At 35.9% G+C, this 24,714-nt stretch overlaps 3 protein-coding genes across 3 annotated transcripts in view; all 3 read right to left on the bottom strand.

Moving 5' to 3' along the window:
• The window catches only part of LOC139136531 (arginine-glutamic acid dipeptide repeats protein-like), a 158,190-nt gene that overhangs the window by 68,433 nt on the left and 65,043 nt on the right, over positions 1–24,714 (bottom strand).
• Positions 2,076–9,418, bottom strand: LOC139137665 (uncharacterized). The gene is made up of 2 exons (XM_070705872.1): positions 3,379–9,418; positions 2,076–3,032 (listed from the first exon to the last, which is right to left on the bottom strand). The coding sequence occupies exon 1, from the start codon at positions 9,378–9,380 to the stop codon at positions 3,879–3,881; it is 5,502 nt and encodes a 1,833-aa protein (XP_070561973.1). The 5' UTR covers positions 9,381–9,418; the 3' UTR covers positions 2,076–3,032; positions 3,379–3,878.
• On the bottom strand, positions 9,670–16,223 carry LOC139137666 (uncharacterized). The gene is made up of 3 exons (XM_070705874.1): positions 16,106–16,223; positions 15,095–15,142; positions 9,670–11,538 (listed from the first exon to the last, which is right to left on the bottom strand). The coding sequence occupies exons 2-3, from the start codon at positions 15,137–15,139 to the stop codon at positions 9,685–9,687; spliced, it is 1,899 nt and encodes a 632-aa protein (XP_070561975.1). The 5' UTR covers positions 15,140–15,142; positions 16,106–16,223; the 3' UTR covers positions 9,670–9,684.

Raw genomic sequence — 24,714 nt, 5'->3', positions numbered from 1 at the left:
CAAAAAGTGAAAATTCATAAATCACAAAAACAAATGATCTTGCTCTAACAATCTCATTTTTTTTACAGAAATGGATTTTGTGGCAATCGATATTAGAATGAACAAGATACAGCAAATGTTCAATTGTTCTGAAACGTGTAACAAGGCCCCCTAAAATGACAATGATTCATTATCTGTAGTTATCTGTGGCATACTACAGTGTCAATATTGACTATCTGACAACTACTGTTATACAATGACTTAGTGGACTACCTAAGGAGTTTGTATCACAAGTTGACACTGCTCTTTGTAAGTAGATTGGCGTAGAGTACACTGGAGTTTGTAAATACGGACAAACCAACCAACAAGCAGTTGATACAGCTCTGTGAGATCAGGTCAGATGAAAGAAAGAAAAATCACTCATACGATGCATTCTGTCAAATATTAATTATTGACCAAGAATGATAACCATATTTCAAGGTCGTCACAATCAAAATGTAACTAAAATGTTAACAATATGAACAAATCTGACTGAGGTCATCCATGCTAACCCATACACAAAACATCAGAGCGACTGGACAGCGATATTTAGCCACTTGAGTTGACAGGATCTACTCCTACCCCGGATTTGAAAAAAAAACACTTTTGTTTACAAATCTTATAAAAGAATAATAAATTGACAGAGTTATCATGAATGATCCATTGATTACTCGACCTTGCAATTATTAAACTTTGGACAAAATCACTGCTGGCTCACCTTTCACAGTGGGAATACTGTTTGTCCTCTATCCCTGTCAAGAATACTGGAATACCTGTTCAGTGGAATCTTAATACCCTGTCTTTATGTCATATCATGGAAATACATAAATATTTTACGCTGCTATGCAAAACACAAGCTGTGTTTGATTCAGCAAATATCGAAGACACAAAAGACTAAATCCTTGGTATCATGTGAAATGTATACCCTGACATAAATACAGATGACTACCCTTTATGAGATACCCTATGACTGCCTTTGAATGAGCCCATTAAAATACTTAATATTATTTTAAGTCTCTTGATGCCTTCCATAAAATGCAATATCAGTCCTTTGCAGAGACTTAAGCACACTACTGATCTGAATTTCCTCAAAGTTTAAAATTGCTGCGAATAGAACCTGACAGAAAATACAAACAAGCGGCCTAGCAGCCGATATAGCTCCGCTGTTATGAGTTGCTGACATACAAAGAATGGACTTGGTCACGTGGTTGGTTATCAGGATTCTACCATGACTAATTCAAAAATTTCCACAAGTAATTTGTGTACTTTGCTACTGAGCAATAGAAAATCTTGTCAGTCTTTATAGACATGAATGGCCAAAGCACAAAACGTAAATGTAAAAAAATTGAGGTCTTTAGCATTATGCAACAATTGTCATGGCCCTAACCAAAAAAGCATACTGGAAAGAATTCAATGTATACTCAGATTCTGTATAAAGCATGATTTTTGAAAAACTCTTGTAAATGCGTATACTCAAATCCTTCTGCACATGCTGCGGGTAAGAAAAAATGTGAGCAACCAAAGAAATAGTTGGTAGTGTCTGAGTACACTATAAAGTGTTTACATTTCTGCCTGAAAGGTTCATGAAAATGCAAGGTTAGAATTGTCAATAGTTCCAAGAGTACACAAAACTACATAACTTTACAATAGCCATGGTCTTTGCGAGAGTTTATCATTACAGAGTCTAACTTGACTGTGCAGTCTAATGAGATGACATGCAGTCAAAGTCAGAGACTGTGAAGAAAATTTACTGTGCACACAAATCTAAGTCAGACATATGTATATTCTGGGGACTGTTCAACTGTACAGTCCAACTAGATGGCTAGCTAAAGTCAGAATTCAGGTATATAGCGAAATCGCCCCAGATTGAGACAGTAACATGTATTTCACACTTTGCTTGTGCTAATGTTGTATTCACATTTGCTTAACAGCTCAACCATTTGATCCTGCAGACTAAATGTAGAGCTGAGACAACTTAGTTCTGCATGTCTATGAAATAGTGTGATGGCAAAGTATTGTATAAGTTTGTGTTCTTCTCACAAGAACTCAGATGCACTTCAAAAACTGTATCATTGTTTGCAATGATGCATGAATCTCATACAACAAATGAAATTGAATGTACAAAAGGTTTTTAACACAGTAAAAGCATCTTTATTTTATTTTCAATCACACATACCGCATGTTGTGCAGTCAGTCTTATTCAGAGGACTGTATGTTTTCAATAGATATACAGTTAAATGGAAAAATGCCCAAACCAATAAGCGATAATGGGTGAAATAAATGTCTGGCAAATGATGCCATGATGAAGGTACAGAATAGTACAATATAAAGAAAGTCCTACATTGTGATGGTTTCCAATGAGTTAGATCAACAGCAAGGGAAGAAGGAACATGTGTAATAAAAGATTAAGGGGACACTGCACCCAATGCAGCGTAATTTCTCAAAATCACAGAAATGTTACCATGAGGGGTGTCGTTGTCATCTTAGATGAGGAAAATTCCTTTGAAAAAAACTGTGTTGGCAACATGCAGCTCTGCATTAAACAGCGATTTATCAATACTACTAATTTTATCACCAATACAGAAGGGGTCATCCTTGTAAGTTTTATCAGTCCAAAGGTTTACCAGCATCTTCAAAACAGCGATACAAAGTCTGTGCATAGAATCCAAAGCAATGCCTCTAATGGTGTAAAATTTGGGAATGTCAATGTCAAACTGAAATGTTTAATTCCCCTAAATGGATTTCCCATTTCTGCTGCAGTTTTGGTAAAGTCAACTGTTTGCAGGGTTCTCCATGTCCTGACATCTGACTCCTATCAAAAGGGTTGGCATATGTATGGCCTCTTTCACGGGTTTTTACTGTTGCTCCTGGAGAGGTGCAGAAGGGACATCCATCAAATCCATTAAACTGACAAAATTCTGTGAAGAGACATCTTGGAGGTGCATCAAAAACGCCACTCTACAGAATACCTCTCACTGTGAGCCGTTTGACACCACCTACATCGATGACAACTCCTGCAAGAGATGGAAAGGAAAAGTGATAAATGTGACAGTTACATGAGAAAATTTAATTTTTTTAATCATATCTTGCAGGATTTTGCTGTGGATACATTGATACACAACCAACATTGAAAATTGCATGGAATTGTTACTGATACCCCCATTTCCTCATGTGTAATAGTATCCTATGTTGACTGTATGCAATATATATATATATATATATATATATATATATATATAATATATATATATATATATATATATATATATATATATATTAATATGCATGTATAATTGTGTCATTGAATAGGTTTTACAATAACACTATTAAACACAAAATATGACAATTTTTATAGCCAACCTATGAGAATTATGTCCTCTTCTCTCAGACAATTAGGGCCTTGGATTCCATGCTGACCGCCATTCCTCGGGAATTCTGCTATTTCCCATATCTTTGGCCTTGCAGGATGGATCCAAACTTCGGGCAGTTGCCTGACCTTAGCTCGAGGTCATCAACTGCCCCTCTTTCCATTTTACCACCTTTTGTCTCTTTTCCTCTTCTCTGAGACAAGGGCCGTGGATTCTATGCTGACCCCCATTCCATGCTGACCCCATTCTTTGGGAATTCTGCTACTTCCCATATCTTTGGCCTTGCAGGATTAATCTGAATTTTCGGCAGTTGCGTGACCTTAGCTGTAGGTCATCAACTGACCTCGTTTCCATTGCACTTGCCTGATTGAAGGGCTCCATCACCATTCTGTGACAATATGTAGTAAATACAGTTCCAAGTGTGTGCTATTATCTTGTCAGAGTCATTACAGGTTCTTGTAGCAAACTAATATCGGATAGTATAAAATTTCATTATATTTGTGCTGTGATGACTTTATGATCAGAGATAACTGAGTCAATGGTGCCAACAGTACAGTTGACATTACTGAAAGCAAGATCAATGATTGTGTTATATACTGTAGTTTTTTCAGAAATCAGCTGGGGACTATTAAAAGTCGTTTCTAAACACTCAATCAGAGATCGATTTTCAGGTGTTGCAGCATTAATGTTGAAGTCACCAATAATTAAAAAGCTGTGGGTTGGATCTATCAAACTACTGATGGTGTGTACATTCTCTCTTAAAGTCGAAACTGAACAAGACTGGGATTTATACACAAAGACAATTTGCAATAATCTATTATCATTGGATTTTACATTGACAAATGAATACTCAATATCATTGGAGGAGAAGTGGTGCGTTGAAATGACGGTGTATGTTTTCTGAACATATACTGCTAAACCATGAGGTGGTCTGGTGGTAGTTGTCTGCTGTTGATCATTTCGAATAACACTGTGAAATCCTGGCAATGCATACGTGTCAGTGTGATCACTGTTCATGAGACGACTTTCTGCAATACCTATAACATCGGCATTGAGATAGTTTGAGTCTGGTGCTATGTCTTGGAAATGTTTGTGAAGAGATCTTATATTCTGAAAGATCACTTTGTGTTTATGCTGTGGCATTTCATACACTGGTGTATAGCAACACTCTAGTTGGCATTCAGTGCGCAATCTATGCATTTCTTCTTTTGTAGATGGATACACAGCAATCTTACTTTCGTTGAAATGCAAAATATGCAGATTTTTAAGATTGGTAACTCTACTGAAAGCTGTATAGTGTGACTGTGATATTTTTCGTGTACCCATATGAATGACAGCCTTTGGCAAAGTATAACCTTGACATTTATGCATTGTTCTAGCAGAAGATGGGCACAGTGGAAATTGCTGTCTGGTTACATAAGCACGGTTCACTGGAAAAGTCCTTGTTATGGCAAAAATGGGAGTAAATGATTTCTTGATATTGCTTGTATAGAATGACTGGTATTTTTGTCTCCAGTTTTGACCAATTTTATTATCAATAAACTTCACCCAAAGAATTGCTGGTTTAGAAAGGCCTTGTTTATATTCAATTTTCTTGAGCACACATGTTGCTCCATTTGTCAAGCCATCTTCTACATCCAGATTAACTGTACAATCATAGTGTAAATCAACTGCAACTCTGAGCTGTTTTGCAAGACCACCAGTCTGCATGTGACTTGTATATTTTTTGTCATGATTCAAATGGCGTAGTGTTACATCTTTGACCTCATCTGTAACATCTCCTATAACAGTTGACACCGCTTGTATAATGGCCTTTTGTGTTGTGGTACTGTTATACACTGATTCATTAAAACTGCTAACCTCATTGTTTGTTGTGAACATGTGAGGTGCAGTGTGTGGATAGTTCTCGTCAGTAGCACTGATTATTCTCCTTTGCAATTTCTTGATATCATCTTGTGTGTGATTTTCTTCTCTCAATATGTTTAGAAGGTGAGCAAAAGTTTGATCACCCTTCTGTCGCATAATTTCTGTGAGTTCATACATCACAAAATATTCTTTCCATTGGTTTGTTGCCAGAGCTCTATGACCTGATACTAGATTATTGTAAACCCATGTATAGTATACTGGTTCCAGTTGAAATAAATCACCAACAAGAAGCACATGGAGACCACCAAATGGGCTATCATTTCTCATTATCTGTCTACAGCGTTGATCAATTCTTCTAAACAATTCATTGCTTACTAATGAAACTTCATCTATGATCACAAACTTCAAGTGTTTGTATTTGTTGAGCAAAGTATTGTCTTTTTCAGGACTTAACTTAGTGAAGTTCTGTTGTACAGGTATAGCAAATGCATGATGAAGAGTAGTTCCTTCAATGTTGTATGCAGCAGTACCTGTTGGTGCACATTTCAAAACACGTAAATGATCTAAATCATCAATGTCTTGTGATATGTAGTAGCGATGCAATGCTTGATGTACAGCTTTTATGACAACAGACTTTCCAACTCCAGCTCCTCCAGTCAGAAAGATTCTTAAAGGTTCAGTTCTTGTTTTGACCCAATGAGTAACATGTAGCAGAAATTCTCTCTGCTTGATATTTAATTTCCTGAGTAACTTTAAGTATTCAGTATCTGACATGCAGCTTTTCAGCAAATCATCACTAACCCTTGATGGAACTCCAATATCTTGTCCAATATCATAATTTTGTTGTTGTACTGTTCGTATTGGATTGAAAAATTCAAAGGAACTACTTTCAGTTCGTCCTATTAGTTCATCATCACATTCATGCTGAACATTATTAGGTGCAATATGTTGCATAGCATTTTCAATGTCATCAGCTAATGTATCTGATTCTGCTCTCTCAATGGCAATTTCAAGATCTTTACACTTAAAATCATATTTCTGTCTGGCAATTTGGATATGTTGTTTTTTCTTGTCATAGTGTGCGGAATAATTATCATATCTGCCATGATCTAATAAGTCTTCAGTCTCATTACGCCATGGTAAGAATAACAGTAATTGCTCTCTGCAGTAGTTTTCTCTGTCTACCTTTTCACTGTATCGGACATAGCGGATAACTCTTGGATTTTGTCTTGATTTGATCTTGATTCCATTAGGCAATGTAATATCTATACTATGTGAAATTTCTTTACCATCACTGTCTACACTAACTGCATTATCTGTACCAATGTCATCATCATCATGATTGTCTGCATATGGTGGTGGCTTTGTGAAGTCAAATGAAGCTGGGTAGGTAATGTTCAATTCTGATACATAATCTGCCAAACACCAATGTTCAAGTTGCTTTGGTCTCATAGCATATCTGACAATTCTGTTTGAAGAATATATATCTTTGGAATTTTCTGGTAATTCTTCAAGCTGTTCTGTACTTTTTAGTAAACGTGCTCTGTCTTCAGGTGGTGATGTATTGATGAATATCACTTCTCGTGTTTTCTTAATCAAAGGGAGTTGTAGTGCTAAGTAAACAGCTTCTTGAGCACATATTTCTGTGGCATTCAAGAATTGATTGCCGATAAACCGAACTTGTCGTCTAATATCATCATTCCCTTTCCTTGCTTCTTTGCAAGCATTGTACAGCAATGTGCTCATCCCTTTTGCACTTTTACTAATATAGTTTGTGATGTATACTGCGCAAGCATAGGGATCAACAACAAACTGGATGTCATGATTGGCTTTCCATGCAGTAAGCAATGATTTCATGTAAGGATTGATTCGTATTTCTGACAGTTTCCTTTTCAGGAAAACTTTTGGTCCTTTGATAGAAGTCTGGATAGCTTTGATGTAGTCTTCCTCAGTACAGTTTAGATTTTGCAAGAATTGTTCAAAAGATATATCACATCCATCTTTCATTTCATCTAGCTGTTCTTTTATTTTCTTATACAAATTCTCATAGTCATCACGTTCAGGTTCTTCAAATGGCGATAAAAGTGTTGTCTTTGACATTGGTGGTATGGGAAATCCAAATCTACATAATGCTTGTCCTTTCTTTCTACATGATCTGGAATGCTTATGTTTTTGCATATTTAACAAATCAGTCTGTTCCTCAGGCTGATCATCTGAACATGAGATATATGTGTCAACATAGTTTTCAATTTCTTCATTGTCTGCAGTATCATATAATGGAGAATCTTTTACCCAAACTAACATATGAATGTGTGGAGAACCTCTGTGCTGAAATTCTACTCTATATACATAGTCTTTCAGTTCACCAATTGGACAATGTGGACTCTTTAGCACCATTTCAATGAACTGCTGTACTCTGTCATTAAAATATCTTGCACAAGTGACAGGATCTGAACTTACAAGTCTTGTAACATCACGCCAGCTCAATTTGTTGTCAACCAAATCATCAGTGTAGTCTTTCTTGTCAATCAGTTTACCTAGCATTACTAGTAGATCATGCCATTTTGAATCAGCAGCACTTAGAGACATAAACCATGTTGGTAAGCCAAGCTGTCTGATCATTGCCATAATGTCTTTTCTACATTGTTCCAAATAGGGAGGCGAATTTCTAATTGTTCGGAAAATGCGGTAACCTTCATCAAGTTTTGTGATATTGTTTTGTGTATTTTCATTCAGCATTTCACCAGCAGTGTACTCTTTTCCTTTGCTTTGCACCCTTTTCATGACAAGTGTGCCTTTGTCTGCAACTTGTTTGATTTGCAACTTCTTAGCTTTGAAAAATAAATTTGGCACATTGGAAGCAACTCTGCGATCTTCAGCCCGTAGTTCCCATTTGCAAATTTCACTGTAGTGTAATTTTATTGTGGCATCCTGTTCATCACATTTTCGTCTTTCACCACAAAATACTGCTGGGAATGATAAAACTTCAGCATCTTTATCTTGAAATAAGCTTAATGGAGATTGACCTTCACCTGGAGCAAATGTCAAACTTTGAAATCTATCAATGTTTTCATCATCTAACATTGTGTCAAGATTGCCAGGTACATTTTCATTTTGGTCAACTTCACTAAATGTATCACTATTGTCACTGTCATCACCATTACAGTCAATGTTATTGTTTTCTTCAGATTCATGCCTCTGACTTTCAGTTACACTTGCTAGCCAACCCTCATCAATATTTATATTTGCATTTTTATACAAAGACTTTGTCATCAGATAATGTAAAGCACAAAGAACAGCCACTGGTCTAACATTTTGTTGCAGTACACATGTCTTGTATGTTCGTTTCCTTTTCAACTTAATAGGAATGGTTGCTGCACTGTCATGTAATCTTGGCAAAGACTTCACTGTTGGAGCAATGTCAACAGGAACATTGACAACTGATCCGTGGAGCTGATATTGACTGCCTCGTGGTAGTTCATAAAGCGTCATGAATGGAATTCTCAGTGAAATTAATCGTTCTTCAAGAGGATGTAAATTCAATTCTGGTGGTTTGTCTGGAAACCCAAGTCCATTAATATGACATAATCTTGGAATCTTGTTGTGTCTTAAAGACTGTAGGCATGTGTTACACAACCATTCTTTGCCATTTACAGACCGTCTTGCAGTAAAACATTTGTGTTTCAGTTCATCACTTATACAGATTAATTTATTTGCAGTTACTTCAGAAACACTATGTTCGAACCATGTTTGGTGACAGCATGTGCACACATAAATGGGTCCCACTGCTATCTTCTTATGAAATATTTGTATACATTCTTCTATATGAGTTCCAAACTTTTGTCTGCTTGACACTGACTGTTCAGATTCTGTTTGGCTCCTTGTCTCACAAACTTGTCTAGAAAAATCATGTATCATTTTCTGTATCATTTCCTGATTTTGTAATCTTTTGCTAGCTCTTGAATGTGATTTTTTTACTCTTTCTTTTTCTTTGTATGCAGAATGACTACGTTTTTGGCGAATCAGTTCAAGTTCATGATGTCTATAATGTGGATTTAATCTGGCCTTACGCTTTAGAGCTGTATCCATTTTCCTTTCTACATTTCTGGCATCTGGATTTTGTCGCATCTTTTGTTTTGATTCAAGTTCAGATTTTCTGAATGCTGGATTTTTTGTTTTGATTCAAGTTCAGATTTTCTGAATGCTGGATTTTGTCTCATATTTTGTTTTAAATCCAGTTCAGATTTTCTGAATGCTGCATTCTGTCGCATCCTTTGCTTCAGTTTAGTCTCTCTGTGTCTTTCTGCACTTCTCATTTCTACATTTTGTCTCATTTTTTGTTTTAATTCAAGTTCAGATTTTCTGAATGCTGGATTTTGTCTCATTTTTTGTTTTAATTCAAGTTCAGATTTTCTGAATGCTGGATTTTGTCTCATTTTTGTTTTGAATGCAGTTCAAATTTTCTGAATGCTACATTTTGTCTCATTTTTTGTTTTAATTCAAGTTCAGATTTTCTGAATGCTGGATTCTGTCGCATCCTTTGCTTCAGTTTAGTCTCTCTGTGTCTTTCTGCACTTCTCATTTCTACATTTTGTCTCATTTTTTGTTTTAATTCAAGTTCAGATTTTCTGAATGCTGCATCTTGTCTCATTTTTTGTTTTAATTCAAGTTCAGATTTTCTGAATGCTGGATTTTGTCTCATTTTTTGTTTTAATTCAAGTTCAGATTTTCTGAATGCTGTATCTTGTCTCATTTTTTGTTTTAATTCAAGTTCAGATTTTCTGAATGCTGGATTTTGTCTCATTTTTTGTTTTAAATCCAGTTCAGATTTTCTGAATGCTGGATCTTGTCTCAGTTTTTGTTTTAATTCAAGTTCAGATTTTCTGAATGCTGGATTCTGTCGCATCCTTTGCTTCAGTTTAGTCTCTCTGTGTCTTTCTGCACTTCTCATTTCTACATTTTGTCTCAGTTTTTGTTTTAATTCAAGTTCAGATTTTCTAAATGCTGGATTTTGTCTCATTTTTTGTTTTATGTTTGCTTCAGACTCTTTGAATGCTGGATTAAGTCGTTTCTTTTGCTTGTTAACAAGTTGTTTTTGCTTTTCACTATTACGGAATGAAGGATTCTCTCGCTGTTTTCGTTTATATTCTTTGAGATATATCCGTCTCTTGTCAACAGGTTTCATTAACACCATTCTTTTGTCAAATTTCACAGCATGTGGCATCTTGACATTTGTATTGTATTCAGACTTTCCATGCTCCTTTGTTACAGAATTTTCGTGCAACTGTTGACACTTGGACTGATACTCAAAATAACTTGTCATCAGTTGATTATCAGATGCAGAAACGTTTGTATTTACAGATATCTTAAGACCTTGGAGTTCAAATGGTGAACATCTTGTGAATTCCCAACTAATAAACAATATATTCATAAATCTTAACAGCTCTGTTAGAGTATCAAAGTAATGAATCATACAGCGTCCATCAGGGTGATGCATACCATCAGGTCCATGGCTATGTGAATCAAACACTGCAAATTTGTTATCCAAAGTTCTATACAATGCCAAACAGTAACTTCCAACAATTAGCAAATTAGTTGCATACTTTTGAAATGCCTTGCAAGTAGCTTCACTAAATGTATAATAAATATCACTACTGGGATCTGAGATTTCATTCAGCATACCTGTATAACAATCAACTTTTTGAATAGTGTATTCGTGTTGATCAATAAGCACACAGTTGGGCAGTTCATCTATCATTAGCATCTCATGATGAGAGTCTTTATTGCGCCGTAACTCTGATGTAACAGACTTATACAAACTGTCACCTTTCTGTAGAATATAATCTAAATCACTGGACATCTTTACGTTACCATGTCTTGATAAACACAAACTAATTAGAGCATTACAAGTACATTGTCTTCCTCGAGAGCTAGCGCCAAAAACATTGCTTCCTTGATGTGTATTTCCAAAGATCAGCTGTATATGTGGTTCAGATCTACAAATATCATTTATAGCTGTAGGTGAAGTGGTTTCTGAATCGGTACAACTACCTTGTACAGACACTAGTTGATTTGCTATGACATCACAGTTAGAAATATCTGTAACTGAATTTGCCTTGTGCATTTCTGAATGTTCGGAGGGATTTCTTAGCAATTGCGTAGCTTTGTATTCGTAACACTCCTTTTTATTAGGGAGAGGATACTCCACAAACTCCTTTTTATTAGGGAGAGGATACTCCACAAAGCCTTTTTTTGGAGTGAGGGCGAGCTCACTGCTGCTGCTGACCTGGAAACAAAATAAAGAGGATACACAATAAACTAATGGCACACTTTAATTGTTACTGTACAATGCTATACTTTCACTAATTTCTATATTGTTTGCTAGATGAACAAAAATACCGTCAAGGACAGTGTGCTCACATTCGGTTTGACTTGGTAAATTCAACAAATATTTAAACCAGGAAAAACAAGAATGACAAAAGCAAATAAGGTCTCCAACTTAGGTACTGGAGGTCATCTTTAGGAACATGCATATCAACTTCTATAGCAATGGGACAAGCAGATCCTAAATACATAAGCAAATGTAAACAACTAAAAAGTGACAGAAAAGGTTTGATAAAAAGAAAAGGTGGGAGTTGGTAAAAAAATGTACAAGGGATCTGGTAAACAAGTAATGCTACCTCATCAATCTTCTAGACCCTACCCCCTCCTGAATATCAAATGTTCCATCCCTTGTATTACATAACGCCAGATGACAGGAAATGTATTTACAACCTTGGGGAGTTTTTAATTAATGCCATGAGTGTTATCATTCTAATGTAAACAGCACTTAAGTTAGTTACAGATGGTGAAATGCCTTCCACTGTGGGCGGTGATTACAACATCTGGAATTATCCTTGATCCAAATTTCTCATCAGTTCTTGTATGTCTTACATAAAAAAGTTGCAAAAATTGGTCCGCAATGAAAAAATTCACCTCAGCTTTGTTTTCTCGATCAAATTTTCCTACAAATTGATACCAAATATGACAAAATTATGTTCACAGCCTTCAAAACTGTCTCACAACATATCCTGGGTTGGTGTAGGTCATTTAAGGTCACAAACTGAGAAAATTACCTAAAATATACAAATTTGGGGGGTTTCCAACACTTTGAGCAGAAAACTTATCTAATAACATCCCTTGGGACTTTATACCAAATTACAAAGCTATCAAACAAGTAATTTTGAGAACAAGTTTTCTTGACCAAAAATGACAATATTGTCTTAAAAATACAAATTTGTATATTTCAGGACAATATCCACATATCTAACTATTGTCATCTCTGTTCATCTCTGTACCAAATATCAAAGCTGTCTGTCCAGGGGTTTTAAAAGAAAATACTGTTTAAGATTTTTTGACCAAACATGACAAAATTGCTCCAAAATAGTAATTTCACAATTTTGTCATAATTTCAACAAATTAGAAGAGTAACACCCTTGCAAAGATCCAACCAAATTTGAAAGCGATTGGGCCGCCAGTTTCAGAGAAGAATAATATTTACTGACCAGATATGAACTGTAAATGCTCACGTGTTTCACTATATATTGCAGTTATGTGTAAATTTGTACCTTTGCCACATGTTTGCAACTCCATTGAAATAATTATGATCAACATAATAAACAATATTCACCACAGATTAACTCTATAGGTCATTAAGTATTCAAATATGTAATTAACTGAAAAAAAATAATTGATTTCTTTGACTGCTGTCATTGTATCACCACTTTATATAGCAAGTGTAATTAATTGCCTTTGGTCAAGTCCTTCAAACTATATATTCCAAACTTTGAAAGCTCATTAGATATGCAAACTATAAATTAGCTGACATGAAACAAGAGTGCGAAATGATTCCCATATTGGTATAACCAGGTATAATCATCAATGTACATAGCATGTTATGCCAACTTTGATCAAATAAATCCAAGTATATATCCCTAATTGGGAAAGTTAATTAAATACACACAGGAATTGGCTGAAGCAAAAATGCTTAATGCTTTTCAATGATGTTAGCCTACATAATAGTATCTTTAACATACATAGCAAGTTTCATCTATTTGGTTATGTAAATTCAAATATATATCCCTAATTTCAAAAATTCATTAAGTATGCAAATTAGGAGCTGAATGAAGTAAAAATGCTTAATGACTTTCAATAATGTCGTATCGTAGCATCTTTAATGTACATAGCAAGTTTTGTCAACTTTGGTTTAGTCAATACAGATAAATATCCCTGATTATGAAAGTTCATTAAATATGCAAATAAGGAATTGGCTGAAGTTTAAATGCTTAGTGACTTTCAATAATGTTCTATCATAGTATCTTTAATGTGCATAGCCAGTTTCATCAACTTTGGTCACGTCAAATCAGATAAATACCCCTAATTAGGAAAGTTCATAAAATATGCAAATTAGGAATTGGCTGATGTAAAAATGCTGAATTACATTTAATAATGTTTTATCATAGTATCTTAAATGCACATAGCAAGTTTCATCAATTTTGGTCGTGTAACTTTAAATATATATCCTTAATTTCAAAAATTCATTAAATATGCAAATTGGGATTTGGATGTTGTAAAAATGCTTAATGACTTTCAATAAGGTTAAATCATAGTATCTTCAATATGCATACCAAGTTTCGTCAATTTTGATCAAGTAAATTCAGATATATACTCCTAATTAGGGAATTTCATTAAACATGCAAATGAGTAATTATCTTTCACGTCACCCCTTAATATCTTTCAAAGCTGATATATCTTGGTGTCATCAACATTTGTAGTGAATCTCAACAAATTGTGTGTGGTCGTTGTCAATATATATCAGTTTTTTTCTAAAATCATTAATAATGCAAATGAGCAAAAAGCAAGCAAGCCACACCCACCAAAAACTAATCAGTTCTTGCCATTTGCAAACTAAATCTATGTACGAGATTTGATTCTGATCTGATGAGCCGTTTTTGAGATATTGAGTACACACAGATGGCAGATGGACAGACAGACAGACAGACAGACACACAGACAAACAGACATCGCTGCGAAATATGCCCACTGGTGTCAACACGTGAGCAAAAAATGAGAAAAATCACCAAAAAATTCAGCAAAAATACAAATTAAGTATATCTTCACAATACTCATAAAACTGTCTAAGGTTTACCTAAGGTACTTGCGCACAAATTTTCAAACTAATCAAAACAGCGGTTCTCGAGATATTAATTCTTGACCATTTTCACATTTTGTAAGCTCATTTGCATAATTTTGGCGACGCACACTTCATTTGAACAAAATCCCATCTATAGCCCAGGATGCATCCACAACACCATATACCAAGCTGAAATGTGCAGCGGTTTGCGTGTTTTTGATGTGATGGACATACTGTATATACATACATACATACATACATACATACTTACATACATACATACACATACATACAGACGATATCGACTTCAGCTTATACGATAAACTAACATTGGTATGACCAAATGTGAGCTAAAAACCCATTGTTATGGGCATGTGATCACAAAATTACTTGCAAGAAGTTTTACCTATGTGCCAAATTGGAAGTCTCTACATGCAACAGTGTTTACATGACAATGGCATAGAGAGGATGGCCGAAAAATAATAATTATAATAAAATATAACAGAATGGCCACAAGAGTATTTCGGATTACGAGGCTTCAGATTCATTGTCTCAAAGCCCTAAATAGTTGCACCTTATCAAGCTTTATAAAGACAAACAAACAGTTCCAACAAATTGTACTGCATCAACCAGTATGAACACTAAACAATTTTGATAAATCAAAAGGTACCTGTTTTTTGACAGCAGATTTCTTCCAATACTTCTTTCTTGGCATGATCTGCAAATAAAATCAAAACAAGAATGTCTTTTCCTAGTTTGTACAAGTAAACCCTAAGCTAAACAAACCCTGATTTGTGCTGACTCAAAAACTTTTATTTTGATAGTTGTTGAGCAAGAAGCCAAACTGCTGTAAATTTTATGGAATTTTCATAGTCAATTTTTTATCTCCCTGACTGAAACTGTAAGCTGTGTTCTAAATACACAGACCCTTTCGCTGTAGAATCCATGGTTCACAGCACGGCTACTCTAACCCAAAGGTTAGGAAACTGGCCACTTCCGGATCCCTGGTTTTAGTCCATATCTCGATAAACAATTTGGACAAAAGCAGTTCACACGTCGGACTAATGGTATCCATGTCGGCACGCATAATTTTAATGGAACGGTATATAGAGTCTGTCAGTAACTTGGATGTAAACAACCTGACCTGGAAGGCGAAAACATGACGGTCGCCGTCACAACACGAAATTAAAAGTGTCCGAAATCTCAAGAAAAACAACGTGAAAGGTCAAATGAAACAGCCGTGTTTCTGGTTGCATGACGCAAGTCACGTAACGGCTTTTCCAGGGCCTGCGTTAGACCGCCGTAGTTTGGATTCGGGATACGGCGATGCCGAAATGACTGAAGTATTTCTTACTCATATGCATTCCACTGAGCTAAACGAGAAAAAACATCGATATCACTACTAAAAATGCACACACATCTTCCCAACATCCGCTACCGACGTGCGCATGTACATACACATTAAACAACGGCCTACACCTACATGTGCAATCAATCACATGTGACGTAGGCGGCGACGAAACTGAGGACGCAACCTTCGGACACAAATTCGTACCAGCGGATCATGATGCATCTTTGAACACAAATCTGTACGACTGCAGCAATAAAAGACGTAATCGATAACATCAAATGACGAAAACTAAATTCAACACAACGAAAATCCGTTTAAAATGTAACTTACCACAGAGATTCGCTGAACAGTCCGTAGCTATGTATTTTCAAGATGGCGTCTTGTCATTCTACCTAGTACCTACCCGCTGTATCCTTTCCCATGAACACTTGCTCTGCTACATCTAGTCTGGTTCCCTGACCCATTTCCCCGGTGGAGGGCGTGGGGAAATATGGGGTCAGGTACCGGGTAGCCATCTTGAACAGAATTTTGTTCAAGATGGCGGAGGTTAGTCACCTGACAGAACATGCTACAACAAATATGGCTGCTACCATAAAAACGCCGGTCAAAATTCGACTGGATCAGAATTATGTTCGAACACTGGTATCCGAACCAAAAACATTGGCACACAAGGCGGGAAACATAAACTGAAAGGATTAATCCAGAAGTACGGGGAAATAGAGGTGATTGAAGGCTGGCTGTGATATCGCAGCAGTACTTGTTGCCCGGACTTGTTGCGTGTATCGAACGCGCTAGGGTCATTGAGGTCATCGCCGACTGTGGCGTGACCCCAATGACCCGAGCACGTTCGATACACGCCACAAGTACTGCTGCAATATCGCAGCTAATTGAAAGCAAACTTTGTTGGAACTGTGAACGACGATTGATTTCGATGGATAGAATGGTGTCCAATTTTGTGAAAAATGCCAGGCATCATGTCGACGTTCTAAAAGTATTAAGAGGTGTGCTAAGTCACAATGGCTAAATCATGGAGGTAGAAAGTCTTTCTTTCTACCTCCACGGCTTTGTGGTACAAACAAGAAGTTGATGTCAAGTGAGCTTGAAAGTGCGAAACCCAAGAAAGATGAGAAAAGTTACAAGTGTTACTTTCATCCAATCACAGCTTGTTTTATTTTAACCCAATAGCGTCCATGTTTACATTAGCCGGTACCTGACCCTATATTTCCCCACGCCCTCTACCGGGGAAATGGGTCAGGGAACCAGACTATGCTACATCTGCCCACCCGATAGCATTGCACGAGAAAGAACGCTCACGCGGAAAGTCGAGTGAAAAGCACCATGGGTGAAAATGAAACTGGCGGTCATATCCAATCGATAGCGATGCGTACGTGCCGGCTGCGCGGCTGCTACGCATATAGTTGATAGTGCATTTTCCCGGAGGCATTCTTAAAACACGTGTCGACGAAGAAGTTAGAAGATTGAAATCTTTCATAGCTTATTTCAGTGGCCTGACAAAAATAGCAAAAATAGCTTGCAGATTTCATCATTATTTTATTTTATAAATAAGATAACCCCTAGGAACTTGTGTACCAATTATCAAAGATATCAGACAAGCAGTTTCTGAGAAACACATTTTTTGACCAAAAATGGCAAAAATTGCCCCAAAAATACAAAATTACAAATTTCATCAGAAATTCAATATATATTACTTCGTTCATCTATAGAAACCTGTACACCAAATTTCAAAACTATCAGACCAGTACTTTTTGAGAAATACATTTTTTGACCAAAAATGGCAAAAATTGCCTTAAAAATGCAAATTTGCATATTCCTGCACAATTTGAACAAATCTCAAATAGATCATCCCTGGGGACATATGTACCAAATATCAAAGCTATCTGACTGGTAGTTTTGAAGAAGAAGATTTTTAAAGATTTTTTTACCAAAAATGACAAAATTGCCTTAAAAATACAAATATGCAAATTTCACCAGGATTTAAACAAATCTGACTGAAGTCACCCTAAGTTAACTGCATATCAAATTTCAAAGCAATCAGACATGCGGTTTCAGAGAAGAAGATTTTTTTACCAAAAACAGCATAAAATGCCCCAAAAATACAAATATGCAAATTTCACCATGGTTTGAACAAACTTAAGTGAGGTCACCCCAAGTGAACTGCATATCAAATTTCAAAGCAATCGGACTTGTGGTTTCAGAGAAGAAGGCAATTGTTGACGGACGACGACGGACGACGACGGACGACGACGGACGACGACGACGACGGACGACGACGGACGACGACGGAAAATCAGCCTATTTGATAAGCTCCGCGTCGCTGACAGCGGAGCTAAAAAGCACGATTAAATGAAATCTCTGCCAGCTTGCAGTGTGCACTGGGCATTAAAGATGACAGGATTTGCCCAACTTATGTACCAAACATTGATAAGAGACTTTAACACAGAGACGTGCAGTACTGGCAATAAATTATAATGCTATGCTCCTAACCCGTGTGCATGCAGACTAATGTGAGTACCTCAAAATTCCAGTTGCATGACATAGGATTTTAAGAGATGAATGCAGCATACAGTAGCTACCGGTACTACTATTATCAGTATAAGAAACCACAAGTGTGCCCTCTAACCACTTACAATTACAAGTTGAAGATGGTTCTTTGTCTACAGCTTATAGCTTTAACCCTTTGAGTGCTGTATTTTTTCCCATCAAAATTTTAGTGCAACATTTTACCAATTTTTATGAACTTTTCTGTAATTTCTCTGATAATTTTAGACCAAATGAACACAAAATTTAATGGCCACAGTTTTTTTATCAAAATTTTGGCAAAAATCTGACAAAAATTGACTGAGGTATATTTTATAAGGGCGACAAAAATTGACTTTGGCGCTCAAAGGGTTAATACAAGTAACTATGAGGGCCCGTTCTGGTCAAAATTATGTTTTATTAATTTTAGTATGTTAGAATTAATTTTATGTAGATTGGAATTAATTTACTAGCACCTCGAATTAATTGTATCTTTCTTTCAATTAATTTTTATATGCGTTAATTAATATTGTGTAGTCATACCGAATTAATTTTATGTGTTCCAATTAATTATTTCTGCTTATCTTTGCAGTAATTAATTTTATGTAGTCTAGAATTAATTTTGCTAACATTTCAAATTATTTATTTTATGTGCCGGAATTAATTTTATGTTGTCTAGATTTAATATATTAATTCCTTCAATTAATTTTGGGTTCAAAATGTTTTCACGTGCTGCAAGTTGAATGTTTGCTAGAATTAATTTCTACCAGTGTCTTGAATTAATTTTGTGTTCGGTCGAAGTAATTATGTGTGTGTACGCTCGAATTAATTGTGTGTTTGTGCGAATTAATTATATGCGTTCGCTCGAATTAATTTTATGTGTTTGCTCGAATTAATTATATGTGTTTGCTCGAATTATTTTCGGCCGATCCCACAGTCCTTTGCGCACACTTTCCTAAATCAATATGGCGGCTCCCGACCCGGAGTGGTATTATTCAGGCGCGCGCTCGAACCGTGATCTGTAAAAATGGATATCAATAAACTGATCACAAAAACTTTTGTGGTGTCTCCTGTCTGGGGGATCTTGTATGTGATTGCCCATAGAGCCAAGCCCAACCAATTTTGTGTTTTCACCCTTTCTATCGGGCTTTGCCAATCATCGTGTACTGTAGTGTAGTGCATTGTACTGTAAGCGTACGCAGCATTCAAGGCGAAAATGAAATCTGCTGAACAGATATCTACGAATATGAAAACCAATAAAGAACTTACAATGACCACCAGGAAATGTCTCCAAGCTTGATTACTGTGAAATGTCCCTAATTACGAATATAGCATTCGGCAGTTTAACCTCTATCTGTGTATATATATACAGATAGACACAGAGAAACTGTCGCTATACGCGAAGCCGGCCTGTTTTCTTCTCCGGTATACAGGCCGGCTTCGCGTAGCGACAGTTTTAAGCGCCTGTGTCTATCTGTATACAGATAGAGGTGAAACTGCCGAATGCTACATTTGTAATTAGGGACATTTGACAGTAATCAAGCTTGGAGACATTTCCTGGTGGTCATTGTTATTATAAGTTCTTAATATTGGTTTTCATATTCGTAGATATCTGTTCGGCAGATTTCATTTTCGATTGCTGCGTACGCTTACGGTACACTGCACTACACTTCAGTACACGATGATTGGCAAAGCCCGATAGAAAGGGTGAACGTTCACGTCTGACGTAAACACAAAATTGGTCAGGCTTCGCTCTATGGGCAATCACATACACGATCCCTCAGACAGGAGACACTACAAAAGTTTTTGTGATCACTTTATTGTATTGATTTCGATTTTCACAGATCACGGTTCGAACGCCTGAATAAACCACTCCGGTCGGGAGCCGCCATATTGATTTGAGAAAGCGTGCGCAAAGGACTGTGGGATCGGCCGAAAATAATTCGAGCAAACACATATAATTAATTCGAGCAAACACATAAAATTAATTCGAGCGAACACATAAAATTAATTTGCTCAAAGACATAATTAATTCGAGCGAACACATAATTATTTCGACCGAACACAAAATTAATTCAAGACACTAGTAGAAATTAATTCTAGCTCACATTCAATTAATTGCAGCACGTGAAAACATTTTGAACCCAGAATTAATTTAAGGAATTATTATATTAAATCTAGACTACATAAAATTAATTCCGGCACATGAAAAACATATAAATAATTTGAAATGTTAGCAAAATTAATTCTAGACTACATAAAATTAATTACAGCAAAGATAAGCAAAAATAATTAATTGGAACACATAAAATTAATTCGGTATGACTACACAAAATTAATTAAAGCATATAAAAATTAATTAAAAGAAAGATACAATTAATTCGAGGTGCTAGTAAATTAATTCCAGTCTACATAAAATTAATTCTAACATACTAAAATTTATAAAACATAATTTTGACCAGAACGGGCCCCCATAAGTAACACTTGTATACTTGTGAAACTATAATGGCCACGAGACCATCAGCTTATTTTTAAACCATGATATCTCTACATAGCAAATACCAAACCAGATAAGGATCTTGACTTTGAGTTTTGCAATCGATAGACAGACAAAGCATATGTTTGACAGAGTCCTGTATCGATAGTTGCTATAGAATGCTCTACAATAGCCCAATAAAATGACAAGCGACCTAGCGGCCGATATAGCTCCGCTGTGTTTATGTAGAGAATAACTATTTTTGACACATGTTGATGAAGAAGGTGGAAATCTTTGATAGCTCAATGCAGTGGCCAGAAAAAATGGCTAAAATAAGCTGCAAAAATACACAATTGAAGATTTCATCATACTTTGAATGTATCACATAGGATCATCCCTAAGAACATGTCAACCAAAGCTATCTGATGAGTAATTTTTGAGAATAAATTTTTTGACCAAAAATGGCAACAATTGCCCCCAAAAATAAAAATTGCAGATTTCATCATAATTTCAAAAGATCAAATTTAGTTCATCTATAGAAACCTGTATACCAAATTTCAAAGCTGTTAGACAAGTACTTTTTGAGAAACGCATTTTTTGACCAAAAATGGGAAAAATTGCCCCAAAAATTCAAAATTGCAGATTTCATCATTATTTCAATAAATATCATTTAGTTCACCAGTACTTTTTTAAAAACACATGTTTTGACCAAAAATGGCAAAAATTGCCCCAAAATTACAAAATTGCAGATTTCATCATAATTTCAATAACTATCATTTAGTTCATCTGTAGAAACCTGTACACCAAATTTCAAAGCTATCAGATGAGTAGTTTTGGAAATACACATTTTTTGACCAAAAATGGCAAACGTTGCCCCAAAAATTCAAAATTACAGATTTCATCAGAAATTCAATACATATTACTTAGTTCATCGATAGAAACCTGTATACCAAATTTCAAAACTATCAGACCAGTACTTTTTGAGAAACACATTTTTTGACCAAAAGTGGTAAAAATTGCCACAAAATTACAAAATTGTAGATTTCATCATAATTTCAATAAATATCATTTAGTTAATCTGTAGGAACCTGTATACCAAATTTCAAAGCTATCAGATGAGTTGTTTTGGAAATACACATTTTTTGACCAAAAATGGCAAAAATTGCCCCAAAAATACAAAATTACAGATTTCATCAGAAATTCAATACATGTTACTAAGTTCATTGATAGAAACCTGTATACCAAATTTCAAAACTATCAGACCAGTACTTTTTGAGAAATACATGTTTTGACCAAAAGTGGCAAAAATTGCCTTAAAAATGCAAATTTGCATATTTCTGCACAATTTGAACAAATCTGAAATAGATGATCCCTAGTGACCTATGTACCAAATATCAAAGCTATCTGACCGGTAGTTTTCAAGAAGAAGATTTTAAAAGATTTTTTTACCAAAAATGACAAAAATTGCCTTAAAAATACAAATATGCATATTTCACCACAATTTGAACAAATCTGACTGATCGGACAAGCGATTTCAGAGAAGAAGATTTTTTTACCAAAAACACCAAAAAATGCCCCAAAAATACAAATATGCAAATTTCACCACAATTTGAACAAACTGAAGTGAGGTCACCTCAAGTGAACTGCATATAAAATTTCACAGCAATTGGACTTGCGGTTTCAGAGGAGAAGGCAATTGTTGACGGACGACGACGGACGACGACGACGACGGACGACGGACGACGACGGAAAATCAACCTATCTGATAAGCTCCGCGTCGCTGACAGCGGAGCTAACAAAGTGGGCGGTAGTTAAGTATTGGCCCTCCACCTTGGACAAAATAAAGACAAGTTATAGCATAAATCATCATGAAATGGTGATAACCCTTCATACAGGTGCGATGTTCTGTAACAAATGAATACTAGAGCTTTAATGTACAACTGGTTAATTATTCCATTTATACATGAGTTGTATGGTCTTTATCCACCAGTGCACATAGTGTGACCCAAACACTGTGACAACCAAAAAACTTGACATACTACATGTATGTACCTCTGAAGGTACATGTATATGAAGGTAGTTACCATGTCACATAAGCTATTAGCATAACTTAGAAAAACAATATTTTCAGATATAGGACTGCGACATTACCAGTGACAACTTGACTCTTCCATGTCGAACAGTTGCCAACCTTGTTTTGGATTGCAACCTCTGATTTGAATAATATGCCTGCCTGACACAGATTTTACATAGATAACAATGTGGACAGAACCAGCTTGAGATGAAGAAATTCTGTTTAAGGTAGAACACGCCTCAGGGACAAATTTCTACAATCCTTTTCTGATCTACAACTTGTAGGGAATCATTTTAAAGCTCTTGGAGAAAGAAAACCTTCCCACTATCCAAAATTAATTTCCCCCACAGAGTGGCGGCCATTTTAATTATATTTGAATTTCAAATATCACAAAATGTTTGGTAATTTGTTTCGCCAGTTCCAAACTTTGCCTGGTGACCCGCGATTTTTATTTTTGATTTGGTAAGAGGATAGTTGAAAGTTTCATTAAGAAAAGTGCAAGTTTAACCCTTTCACCCCCAGTTCCCTGTATACAGGTCCAACTTTACCATAGAAAACAATGGATTTGGGACAAATCATGGTGGTGAAAGGGTTAAGTCTTTCAATTTTGAGGCGTATACTACCTTAATAGCAGGACAACTCATGTTGATAACATTTCTGGAGTTCATTGTCATACACTGTACCAAGCAACTAATATCACAGCTGCATTACAGTACATATTTTTGATCAGTGAACATCAGTACAGGGTTAACTGTCAATGAGAAAACCACACCGTTGAATTAAAAGATATCTAATTACAATGTGCATTTAAATAACAGTGAATGTTGTCGTAAAATCAGTCTGCCTGTCTCTGTTTACTGTTTGATGCACATACCTGTCTATTTAAAACAACGAAAGTGGCAAAAATAACTGGGATAGTGGGAGCCTTACGCAAACACTACTGATAGGATTCCATGAATTGCTGAGTATAATAGAGTTGGTTTGATATGCAACAGAGGGATTTGGAGATCACAGCGGACATACTTATAGCTTTCTTTAGAGTTTAAGTGTCTTGCTATTCTGTAGAACACACAAATGTCTGAGTAACTCAATCTCACTTCCATTTGAGTTGACTACGGCACGATACAAAACCCAGAGAAAAGACGACAGGATATTGATCAGTTTAACAAGCTCCGCACACGGTACTTGTACCTCCACACAACATCTGAAAATCTCACTACACACCGGTTGTATAAATCAGCATGAGCAGCCCACATCTAGTCACATCAAATCAAATTGAAAAGTGTTTCCGAGTAAAACGTAGTACTTCTGACGCTGGGGTACACATTGACATCTCTCACCTCTGGCTCTCCCCACTGACAACTGAGATCCGTTTTCCGAGCTGTCTCTAATATATTTTGTGTGACCCAATGAAAAGGTCACGGTGCATCAAGATATGATGGTTCCATGCTGAGTTGAATCCTTTATGGCTGTACAAATTACTCAGAAAGTGACAGATTCCTTGCCACATGCAACTCTAACGCTTTCACACAAATTTTAGGGAGTTTTTTCTTTGTTCACAAACTTTGGGAAATGTTCCAAGAACATTAATTGAAATACACAATAGCACTTTTCACTGTACAAGTAGTTATTGTCATGTGGCATAACCTGTTCCTCATAAAGGATGAAGGTTTCAAGTAATTATATCTTGCAATCCACACTGTTGAACTTTTGATCTGTCAAAAACAGAAACTTTTGGGGTGTATTATGAAACCAACTCTTCATTTTACAAATAAAAATTAAATTAAATGAAGCATCAATAGTATTCATCTGGTAACTGTTCAATTGATGTTGTCAATTTGACACACTGTT

This window comes from Ptychodera flava, chromosome 7 (genome assembly GCF_041260155.1).
Source record: "Ptychodera flava strain L36383 chromosome 7, AS_Pfla_20210202, whole genome shotgun sequence".
NCBI classification, from domain to species: domain Eukaryota; kingdom Metazoa; phylum Hemichordata; class Enteropneusta; family Ptychoderidae; genus Ptychodera; species Ptychodera flava.
The sequence above is the reverse complement of the archived record's forward strand: the minus strand, read 5'-3'. Positions and strand labels throughout refer to the sequence as shown.